The sequence below is a fragment of the Egretta garzetta genome, unplaced genomic scaffold (genome assembly GCF_000687185.1).
Source record: "Egretta garzetta isolate BGI_Z169 unplaced genomic scaffold, ASM68718v1 scaffold875, whole genome shotgun sequence".
NCBI classification, from domain to species: domain Eukaryota; kingdom Metazoa; phylum Chordata; class Aves; order Pelecaniformes; family Ardeidae; genus Egretta; species Egretta garzetta.
Window position 1 is genome coordinate 180,721 of NW_009259626.1, and position 12,386 is coordinate 193,106.

At 45.0% G+C, this 12,386-nt stretch overlaps 1 protein-coding gene across 4 annotated transcripts in view; it reads right to left on the reverse strand.

Annotated features, from left to right (window-relative positions):
• Positions 1-12,386, reverse strand: part of FAM207A (family with sequence similarity 207 member A) — a 34,912-nt gene that overhangs the window by 20,594 nt on the left and 1,932 nt on the right. Inside the window, exon 1 of one of the 4 annotated variants that reach the window (XM_035893969.1) lies at positions 7,459-7,544. The exons of 1 other annotated variant lie outside the window; for it this stretch is intronic. In XM_035893969.1, the coding sequence (XP_035749862.1) occupies positions 7,459-7,510 (52 nt within the window). In that variant the 5' untranslated portion in view covers positions 7,511-7,544. Of the gene's footprint in view, positions 1-7,458; positions 7,567-12,386 lie in introns of those variants that run through there. 2 more of the 4 variants (XM_035893966.1, XM_035893967.1) reach the window with 2 other exon arrangements.

The window sequence follows — 12,386 nt, forward strand, 5'->3', positions numbered from 1 at the left end:
AAACTCCCCAAAGACCACACCTCTCACCTTAGGTTATTACGCCTGCAAAAATAAAAATACCCTTTTTCTCCCCAAAAGAAACAGGAGAAAGGAATTCAAAACAACTCTAAAAACAACTCACTGAGGACAACTTCTCTGAAGCTGTGAATCTTTCAGGGTGATTTAAATGAAAGCAGGATCGTAATTTAGTAATTTCAATGCCCTAAGATGAGAACAAGCCTGCTGGGGCCGGGGGGACTTTTCCATAAAGCCAACAACCACCACCATGTTTTGAGCTTCTAGAGGACATGGAGAATGAAGCTATAGATTTCACTGCTTTATGTCCCAGAAAAATATGTTACTGCAGTCAATGCACCCAAGAAGCAAGAAATAAAACCACATCTAGAAGCTATCGCTTACTTACAAAGCTCAGGGGTGTCTTGAAGGGTTTTTGTATGTGACTGGTGCTGCTATCCATTTTTCCATCTCCTGCATAAAGCACCAATGCACAGGCACCCTGCTAGGCCCAGGCCAGCAGGACAGCCCTGCCAGGACATAGGGCCAGGCAGTAACAGAGACAAACCTCTAATCATGTTAAGGGCAAATTCTACTGTGGTATCACAGCAGATGCTAAACCAACTAATTGCATGTTCCAATGACCAACTCCCAGCTACCCCCACCCCCGATCACCCCACAGTTCTGCAGTTTTGGGGGGGGGAGGGGGGAAGGATGAATCATGAGAGGTCAAAATGCAAGTCATGCCCGGATGATCTCTGAAGGGCTGCCTCCACAAGACACCTCCACCCTGCCTTTCTGGCTGCCCAAGCATGCCCAGATTTCAGTAGCAGCGGTGCCAAGGAGATTTGCCCCCTCATCTGAAAGCACACTCATTACTTCATTGGGAAAAGAAGCACCCGGTAGGGTTTGTTAATGAAAATTAGGAAAAAAAAAAAAGAAAAAAAAAATCAGCCAGCTGGCCAATTCTAGTAATAACATCAATTCAGATTTTTTAAATATTTTTTTTCCCCAAGCAGCAGTGGAGTATTTAAGGAAACACAAAAGCTGCTTTCTTGGCAGAAGCCCAACCTCACTGCAGGCAGGGACAGTGGCCGGCACCCACGCCAGCAGCAGATCACCAGAGGGGTGCAGGGAGGACAGCCAGATCCCTCCCCCGCCCACTGTGAGCAGCCAGCAAAGCAGACGGTTTCTACCCTTTTTTACCACCTGTTGCCCAACCACCTCCATTCTACATATCCCTCCCCACCCCTCAGCAGGTTGCTTTGCTGCTTGGAAGGTGCCAAATTCTGTTTGGCAACTTCCCGTCATAATGCTGAGTGCCAAATCCGCTGGAAACCCACTGGAGAACGGTGGAGGCAGAATTTAGCTAGTTAATTAATGGTGCAGACTGTCCCCAAGGTAGCCTTTTATTTTTATTGAGTTTGCAAGTACCTCTGAGATCAAAGTCAGACCGCAGTTCCAGTTTAATTATTTTTCTGTGAAATCAGAAGGGTTTGGGTTCCCCCCCATTGGCCCATTCCACATGTAATTTAACAACACTTGCCTTTGAAACCTTGTGCACAGAAGAAAGGTGAGCAAAACCCACTTACATTAGCTGAGGGTAATTTACACACTGTAAACCTGACAATTATTCTTTTTAGCATGGATGTGTTTTAATTCTCTCTGATCCACACAGTACAAAACATCTCAAATATAAACAGATTAAAAAAAAATAGCTTTTTTGCCTCCTACATCAAGTGTTTGATACTACTCCTGGCAATTCTCAGGATCCTGCTTTCACAGCAGACAAGCAGATTTCAGTACAGCTTCCTTCATTTCAAAAGGGTTGAGTGTTTTTGGTAAAAGACTCCTTAGACTAAAAATAAGTAAATAAATAAATAAGACTGCTTTTCATAAAGGATTCCTTAAACCAAAAAAAATCCATACATCCTACCTTAGAAGTCCCTATTTTATCCTTTCTAGGCATTCAGAAAGAAGCTGGACTGGGTTAAAGCCGTAACACTACAGGCTTCCCTGAGTGCCGAGATCCCACTATTTAAGTTTGGTTCCACAATCAAGAGGGTGAAAACACAGGCTTCACAGTTCCAGGATACCACATCACTTTGAGGACTTGGCCAAGAGCAGAAATATCGAATATGAGCAGAAACACAAATAAACCTGTGCCTGTGCAATGCCACATGAACAGAGGAGGGTCCTTCAGCACCAGGCATCTGCTTCTCCCCTGTGCAAATGCAGCGCTGCAGTGAAGCACCAAGTCCCCCCCTTGGTACAAGTTATTAAGAAATAGCACATAGTATTAAGTATTGATTCCTAGAACTCCAATGATACATAACAGTAAAGCTGTTGCTGCTGAAAACATAGTATTTTGGCAAAACAGGGCACCGTATAAATTGAAGTTAACAGATGCGTTAATTTTAGCCTCAGTTGTATAACAGCAGCAAAAATGAGCATATGCCTATAGCTGTGGGATGAGTTCACTAAAGAAATTCAGAGTACATCCAAAAGCAGAAGATTTGGTTTGGGTTTGGGGGGGGGGGGGGTGGGGTTTTGTTTTTTTTTTTTTTTTAATTACATAGTGTCACTAGTAAATTGTCTGATACCCTTTTACACTGAAAGGTCCTGGGAAATGGTAAACCACAGTCCCTAGGGCAAACCCAACAGTGGTGTGACCTGACAGATGCCAGTGCAAACTATTGACGGTGTTCTTTTTCCTCTAGGAGGAATGTTGAGGGACAACGTGGAAGGGCAGAAAGTCAGCCAAGATGTTCTCCAGCAGACATGGTGCTCCATGGGAGCCAGCCCGGTGGCTTGCTGTCCTCACCCCACCCAACAGCTCAGCTTCCAACCAGGTCACCTCCAGCTCTACTTCTCCTCCAGAAAGCACTGATGCACAAATTTCAAGGGTGCCTGGGTCGTTAGTGGGACTGAGGCTAGCAGGTGGCAAGGACAGAAGCATGGGGTTGATATCCAGGCTGTTTGCCCCCTTGCTCTTAAGAGGAGCCCCTGGAGACAACTTGGTAGCCCCTACAGGGTGCGCAGAGACCATGGCAGGGGAGTGTTTGGGTTTTACCCAGTCCAAGCCCTGCCACCCTGAGCATGCTTGGGAACCAGTGATGGAAGAGAAGATGACAGCCCCTGCTAGGACAGGGCAGGTTTCACCATGGATACAGCATTTGCTTTTTATGTTCCAAAACAAGCTACATTATTTTTGTTCACGCTTAATCATTACACCATCACATAGGCTCTCCTCCTGCTCTGGATGAGGAGGGCATCCTATTTCAAGTGGGATCTGCATTCTCAACCCTTCCAGATCCCCTGGTTATTTAAAGCAGAGCCTACTTCCAAGCCCAGTTTCCCAACTGAGACCCGGAGGAGCTGTGTGACTTGCATCCTTGTGCCAAGGTCATGCCTCCATCAGGCCTGGTAAACATCCCCAGGCTCTGACCAGCTACAGCAAGGGCACAAAATCTCCCTCTGCACAAGAGCTGAGACTCATCTCCAGTTAGCCACATAAGTACACAAGTGACATGCTACCTGAAGCAGGAGCAGTTCCCCTCAGAAGGTGATCAAGAAGTCACAATCTGCACAGTAGTCTGCAAAAGACAACTCTGGAGACAAAGTCTGTTCTCCCAAGTCATGTCTTAAGCACTGCAGGCATGCTCAGCCCCTGCCACGAGGTAAAAGTACCTCCTTCTCCTCAGTCTCAGGCCTTTTTCACTCTTCAGAAATCTGGTCTTCCCAACTGCACCCTCTCAGCAGCCCTCCCCAGCACAGAAGTTGATATTTCAGGGGTCAGCCTCAGATAGGCACACAGAGGATGCTCAAGGTGGCCTGGTGCATCGCTGTCCTTAAAGCCACTTTTGCAGCTGGAAGGTTATTTTTGTAGCCAAGGCAGAAAGAGGTAACGTGTCTTGGGGAACCTAGATTTCTGAACCAAGTGTGCCATGAGGACTGCAAAATGCCTTGTCTGAGCCAGGTGCTTGGCATTGCCAGTTCATGGCACCGAGATATCCCAGAAACCACTGTAAGCGTCCTGGTAGAGGAGCTCATCTCATCTGCCAGGTCACAAGGTCCCTAGGAAAAGTTACTTTTGCTCTTGGAAAAAGGTCAGCTTATTTCAGGAATTATCCTCCCCGTAAAACATGTACAAGGTACAAACATGGTGGGGCAGAGGGAGAAATACCCCACTGTGATTTCTGTAGCATGCAGCCTTCTTAGGGGAGAAACATCCACAGAAGTAGCACTGGGGGCCATCAGGACAACCATGTGGCCTCTGCTTTTTGCTCATGAATTGCCATTAGTGTCTTTCCTCTATTACCTCCTTTCTGCTGCAAACACCCTGGAGAGCAGCAAATTAGGTCAGACCCATCACTAGTCCAGGGAACTGAAATACTTTTTTTCACATACATTTTGTTGGGTTTGGAAAGTTTCTCATGAAAAAATAAAAGAAACAGTGTATCTACCATCAGCGTGTCCTGCCAAATCACTGGGTAGGTGGTGAGACTGAGGAAGGAGAATGAAACACAGAATACCAGACAGACAGTGCCACTGCCTTGATATCAGACAGGCCATGCTGCTTCTCTTCCTGACCAGAAAAGCATTATGACATGCAGCCAGGACTCACAGAGACAAAGCAGCTGTAGAAGTGTTTGCTGGCACCTACAGGAAGAAGAGGACTTGCCTACAGCATTAAGCAAACCCAAGGGGATGAACGGTAACCATTTGACCTCTACTAGAGCTCTTGAACTCTGCATGCAGAAGTTTTTTAATAGTTTTTTCTTTAAACTGATTTGTCCTTACTACATCGCAGACACACAGTTTTGCCTGAATAACATAGATGCTACCACTCGCCATCCTTTTTTCCTGCTGCTTGCACATTTGGCTGTCCTTCCTCTGAGAGTCTTGGATGACTACAATGAACAACACCCAAACCAGCCTCTGTGCTCAGCAGACTTGAAGCTGCAGCAGTTCCCCTCTTGCTGTTCTTCCACTTAGCACAGAAGCAGTGAATGAGACAGCTCCTCACCTCTTTCTCAAATGCTTCCCAGGTCGGAGAAACAAGGGAAACAAGTCTGATCTGCTCAAGATATTCCTTAAGAAACATGACCAAGTACATCTCTGCCAGCTCTCAGGTTAGAAAGCTGGTAAGCTTGTACATTGGCATTAAGCATGACCATACAGGTAAAGCAGCTTCCTCTGTTGAAATTCAGATATAGGGGACAAGGGTGCTATGCAAAGCCCTTAAGACCAGACTTTCAGGGGGAGTGCTCCCCTGGGAGCAGGCCTTACATCCCAAAGGCATCAGCCTTCCCAAAGTTGCGGCACACAGCCCTAGCAAAAATTTTGCAAATAAGCAGCATGTAACACCCGCTATTCCTGCTTCCCTGCTCCTCCTGAGAACAAGACCTGGTCCAACAGGATTTGCAGTATCTCTGTTCCAATGCCAATTCCTTCCCTTGTCCATGAAAGCCTAGCAAGCCGCTCATTCCCCTTCCTCCTTTCATCCAGCACTCACACTATTTCTGGGAAGTAGCACATATGCATCAGGTATGAAGCACTCCACAGTAGCCCATGCATTCACAGCCCGGGTCAGCCATGGTGTAAGCTAGGACTGAAAGCAGCCTCATTACTATCCTCATCTCTGCCACAGACACTTCTGACCTATTTCTTTCTCAAGTTTTGAACAATCTGACATTTCTTCCAATCCAACAGAAAAATACAATTCTGCTCCCTTCAGCAAGAAGGCTGGCACTTGGTCTCTGCAGAGATGATTTCCAAAAAAATCCCTAGAGATCTGAGAGTTCACGCCCTCAGCTCTCACTAGCACGCAGTCTCAAATGCCATGCTTAAAGTCAAACAAACCCAAAATTAAATAGACACATCACTTTCCAGATTGTGTGTTAGGGACACTTTTTTTGTGCATGACTGACATATGTAGTCATACCTTCGACATGAAAAGACTACAGAGATAAGGAGGTCAGCCATAGGAAGAAGTAGTGAAGAACACCCTGAGCATTGTATCACATGTAAAAAGGCTATGGAAAAGATAAAAGAAGCTGTGTTCCCTTTTATAAGCACTGACCTTTGGCTTACAGCAAGGGCAGACCACACACTTCTACAAGGTACTTGGAATCTCTCCATTGAGCTAGATGTGGAATCTTAACACTGTTATTTAAAAGACTGCTGTGCAATTAGTGAGAAAGGTCAAAAATCAAACCAAGTGGGTTAGAGCCAACCACCCCCTGAATGGCTGTGAAGGGTGCACACTCACAGATGCTGTCACAGCCCTCCACCAATGGATCTTTCCACCGGCTCAATGCTGCAGTTCCCCTCCATCACTGTCTTCCTCTTCTCCACCTGCCTCCTCTCCTCCATGCCATATGCTTCCAGATAAGCAACAGAGAGCAGCTGACCAGCTGTAGAGCATCTTTGCAGAAAAGGCGCTGGGGGTCCTGGTGGCCACCAGGTTGAACATGAGCCAGAAACGTGCCCTTGCAGCAAAAGCAGCCAACAGTGTCCTGGGATGCCTTAGGAGGATCCTTGCCAGCAGGTCAAGGGAGGTGATCCCTCCCCTCTGCTCAGCACTAGGGAGGGCATACCTGGAGTGATGACTCCACTTCTGGGCTCGCCAGTACAAGACACAGACTTACTGGAGTGAATCCAGCTAAGGGCCACTAGGATGACTAACGGACTGGCGCATCTTTCACTTGAGGAGAGGCTGAGAGATGTGGAAAAGAGGTGGCTCAGGGGAAGTCTTATCAATGTGTGTTAAATACCTGATGGGAAGGAAGGAAGGAAGAAGACAACAGGCTATTCCCAGTGGTGCCCAGTGACAGGACAAGAGGCAATGGGCACACATTAAAACACTTGGGTTTGGGATAATTTTTATGTTTTTTTAACTGCAAGGGTAGGCAAACACTGGAACAGGTTGCTCAAACAGGTTATGGAGTCTCCAGGTCTCCATCCATAGAGCTATTCAAAACCTGAGTAGACAACAGTCCTAGACAACCTGCTGTATCAGACCCTGCTTGAGCAGGAGCTGAACTAGATCATCTTGAGAGGTTCCTTCCAACCCTAACAAATTTGTCATTATGTGTAACATCCAAAACAAAAAAATCAGATCGTTTTCATAGGTGCATCTACTTTCAACACCCCTATAGGGGGACTATCCTTTGGGAAAGATATTTGCCATAAAAGCAAAACACTTACCTGGCATGCCATGGGAAAACACTGCAAAAGATTTTTCATCCCTATCCTTGCCTGCTGCTGATTTCAAAAAAGATCAGTGCCACCAGCAGAGTACACAAGCTTAGCACAGATCAGCTCTTGACTCCAGCCTCAACACACTCTGATCATGCAGGATAGCAGGGTTTTGTTTTCCAGTTTGTTTTCCACAAGGCAAAAGCACTAGAAGTACAGAGAGCTGGAGCTTCCCAGATGCCCAGACAGGACATGGCCCACCTTTGTGGCTGGCCAGCATGATATGGAGAGATCCATTCCCTTTTGAGCCCATCCTCTGTTTACACACAGCAGGGAAAGTGCACAGATCTGTGGCTGCCTTCTCAGAAAAGACCTGCCCTTGCAAAAACAGTATTTGAAAAGTCACCTTGGCAACAGAGTTCCTTCGAGAAGGCATCTGTAAGGCAATGACTCATAGGTTTGCCATCACAACCTGAAAACACGTTACCAGGGGCACACGGAGGTGTAGTTCTGAACTGCCTTTACCTCCTGCAGCACGTATTTTTAAGGTTCGTACAAAACCATGGACACCACCAAGGTGGACCACTGAAGTAGAGTCCAGGGAGTCCACATCACAGCACAATCTGGACAGCTGGCAAGTCCCCTTCCACAGAGGATAAAAATTTATATTTTAACAACAAATGAAGATACATGCACAAGAGAGATTTGTCTGGATATTGCAGTTTTGATAGGGAGCAGTGGGAAGAATAGAATGCAGTTTCTATAAAAGCTTAAACAGCAACAAGTATCTGGAATGAGGTTTATTCTGAGACCAAAAGTAATTCATGTTTACCAATGGGTAAATTCTCTCCTTGGGGCTTACTAAGGGAGACAGAATACTGAAACATCCCTATGCGTTTTGACAACACCTTGCAGGCTTGTATTTTAAAGATGTTTTCCCCAAAACATCCTTTCTATTCCTGCTAATAAGATTACCTTTGACTACATTGTCCTCCAAAAAGTTTGAATAATCAGTAGTTCAGTAACTTCTGCAGTATTACATATTGAAAGATCTAGATCTGAGTGTTACACTATTTGATTTTACCTGGTGTTTGTAATTTATGCAAAATGCAAGAAAACATTAATTTACCTTAATTTCCTTGTCTTTTAACTGCATATTGGGTAGTAGACAATTAAGTGGGCATCCTCTAGAGAAGTTTTCCATTTCCAGCCACCAGTTCCTATAAAACCCTCTTGCATTTATTTGGCTTGGTGCCTGGCATTTCTTTTACAAGTGCATTCTTATCTATCACTTCATTTATGCTCTTTCAGTTACTTAGAGCTTTCAGCTCTGCTTAGTTGTACTTGTTCTTACATTCTCAATGCATGGATTCATTAGTCACCCTGCAAACCAGTCTTCAATCTTTGTCCCTAGGTTTGACAACAGGCAGATGTCTTCCCACCTGAATTTCTCCACTTTAGTTCTTAGTTTCTGAAGAGCTCCTTTAATGGCACTGCAGACAAAAGACTTCTGTTTTATCCAAAGTATTGACTTTACTGTTTAACAGTTTTATATAGTTGAAGTAACCCTACACCTCAGACAATTCTGTAGCTCCTGCAAGTCATGCACAAGAGAGATCCAGACATAATCAACGTTTGTTCATATTTATGTGAACACATTTGTACGTTCACCATAGCTGTGTTTTAACCACAGGTATTTTTCCTCAAAATACACAGCAGAGAACCTCATTTTATGCTGCATTTCCCTCAGTGCCAAAGCAGTGGCCTGATGGGGCACAGGGGGAAGGAGAGAGGGCAGACAACAATAGGGAAGAGGGTGAAAAGATAACTATTTAAAGATTCTCTGAGGAACTGCAAAAGCACAGAGGGCAAGACTTCTGAGGCAGACAAGCACATATGTCACTGTCAGGTGCCGCTGCAGCGCTGGCAGCAGACCAGCCCCGCGCAGAAAGATGTGCGAGACGATACCTATAGGAAGTTACGGAGTTGTTCCCTGCTCCTCAGGGATTACAGCAGACAGTACAATGTCTTACATGCAGAGTCCCACCTTCGCTGACACTTCTCCAGATAATACATTTCATGGATTCGTTGGTTTGTTTAGAAGCACCGAGTTTTCCTTATTCTCTCAATTCAGGTTTAGCATCTAAAGCCATTTTCCCTCCTTCCAATGGGAAAAAAACAGGACATGGGAGAGACACAGACAGACAGTATCATCTGAAATTCTTTCTTTCAACTGAAATGGGGGAAGGACAGGCAATCAGACTGCATTCACAGTGCAACCCTGTAACAAGCACTTGCAGGAACCTCTGCCTTAACCAACTGACAAGGTAGTGATGCAGCCAGCAGGACAAGCTGCAGCTGGACCTTTCCTCGGATGCAGATGGAGGAAGAGGCAGGAGGAATCCCAAGGTCAGCCCTTCTGGTACTGCTGAGCAAAGGCAGTGTAAGCTTTACCCAAGGGTGAGAAGGAAGAGACAATCACACAGCACTATCTAAAACTCAAGACAAGGCTGCACCTTCAACCCTGCCTTTGCATTTATTTTGATGCAAATACACATGAAGGTGCAGAAAGAGATGTTGTTTCTCCAGTAACATGCAGCTTAAGATCCTTATGCAGACCAAAAGAGCAGCTCTGTCCCTTCGCCTTCCTGGAGAAGTGCACCATAAACCCAGGCTGTCAGAGTAAGGTTTGCATGGAAAAACAGCACAGAAGTAACAGTGACAGTGCTGGCATCCCTGGGCCCCATCAGTTTGCAGCTAGTCTGTAGAGTTTTCCACAAAGCAGACTGCCCTTTGGCTAACCTCTGAGTTCTGTCCTCTCCCCATGCAGAAGCACACCACACCTCACTGTGATTTTTGCTAAAACTCTAATGATCAGCGGCAAATGCTTCCTCCATCCCAGGAAAGCCTGCAGATTCCAAATTCAAACTAGTTCAGAATTTAAGGATAGGTTAACAGAGATTACAAAACTATTTCCATCAAAATCTTTTTGTTTTAATGCTTTTTACTTTGCTGCAAAATGAAATTATTTCAAAGTTTTTCCCCAATTTTCTTTGGCTCCTCACAAACAATTCAGGAATACAAATGGATTTTTAGGCAGTTTTTCATTAGAAAATGCAAATTAGGAACCACTCTGTAAAGACAAAACAGCCCTGACTGTCCCACAGTAACCAGACATCCTGCAGGACCACTCCATCAGATGCCTTAAAACATGGAGAGAAGTTGTTACACCTCCACTATGAAGGTAAAAAAATTTTTTATGAAGTTGTGTACTTACAAAGAGTGCAGGATATAACTGGAAAACATGCACAAAACCAGAGACAGCATTATGCAGGCAAACATCACTCTGACATTGCCTGAGTGAGCAACAGCATTTCTCCAAAAGAGGCAAATTACACAGCAAACCATTTCATAAATTATATTTCTAATGACATCCCACCCTTCCCCAAGCAGCATACAAGGTTAGTTCTCATTTATGGCTATTTCCAAGCTTTGGATCTAGATGTCCTCCCTACATTCATGCCCCACAAGTCAAGTCACAGCTTCAGCCACTCCATACAGAGCAGGATGTACCACAAATACCATGGTCTTCAACTCTACAGTCCATCCATTCTATTTTAGGATAATTTGACTTGACTATTTGAAAATACTTCTTGCAGGTTTGTTCAGACCCTCTAGTTTGGCTGACACTGGCTAGGTACTGAGTGTCCACATCAAGATCAGTAACAAGTGGCATGCATCAGCGGTCCCTATTGGGACCAGTACTGTTCAGTATCTTTATTAATGACATAGACAGCAACATCGAGTGCACCCTCAGCAAGTTTGCAGATGACACCAAGCTGCGTGGTGCAGTTGACACACCAGAACAACAGGATGTCATCCAAAGAGACCTGGACAAGCTGGAGAGGAGGGCCTGTGTGAACCTCATGAGGTTCAACAAGGCCAAGTGCAAGGTCCTGAACATCTTAAAACCTTCATAAGAAAATGGGGTTTAGCTCATCACAGACATTGCAGTAACTAAGCAGGAGGGACACAAAGGAGAAAGACATGTATCTCCCGCTACATTCATTGAGTTCAGGCTATGTGATGTTTTTATGCTAGTTCTAGCACTGAGGAAGCCAGAAGGGACATAGTTTCAGATTAAGCACACAGTTCTTATTAAAGGCCACCTCTGACTAGATGTTTTCAAACACTTTTGATGGTCAGAATCCAAAGTGAACTGGTAGCAAGACTTCACAGCAGAGAAATATTTTTTCCCATCTGTGCTTCTTAAGCCGAGTATCCACAATGACTCTCTGTAGGCTCTCTGCAGGTCTAAGGGAGGTGCGGGAGTTGAAACAATGGAGACCACCAGGGAGCAAAGAGGACAAGATGCATTTATTTGCACCCTCTTTGATGTGGAGACCTAGCAGAGGAAGGCATCTTCCAGCAAGCAGCTATTCAGCTCCCAAATCAGGTCAACCACTGACAGATATGCCATCTGAGTAAGAGATGCTGGTGTTTTCCAGGAAGCCCCCAGAAGGCAGAATGTTAACTGGAAGTACTCCAGCCTGGCTTCCAGCAGGGGTTTAGCAGTAAGCAGAGGTGGCATAGAGGAAATTTATGACCAGCAGAGAGTAACAAGCAGAAACAGGGAAGAAACAACAGCAAAATAGCAATGCCCAGACCACCAGCGGCCAAGGGACTTACAACTATTAAAAGGCAAAAATGCAAAAAAAAAAAAAAAAGAAAAAACCAACCAACCTCAAAGCAAACACAGCATGCCACTCCAAGGCCTCTCTATGCCGCTCTTCTCAACACATGCACAAAACGCTGCTTAAACTGGTAGGTCACAAACATTACTGGAATGACATACTGTTACACATAATTAATATATTAACTAATTTGACTGCTGAGTGCACTGTGATCAATACTTAATTATATTTCCAGGCAATACAACAATGTCAGCCAGAAATTGAATTGAGGACAATGCAGATACGTAACTTCAGGGTAAAAACAAAATGATTACAAGAACAGCAGTAAGTGGGACTTGCATAGGACTTTAAGCAACGCGCACAGAGTAGAGAGAACAAATCACAACACAGACGTCTTCACAGTGAAAGAGGAAGAACTGAGCCTCAGAAGTCAAGAGACGTATGTCAAAACTGGCTGAAGTGACAGGTTCAAATGACAGGAAGGATGCAGCTCTT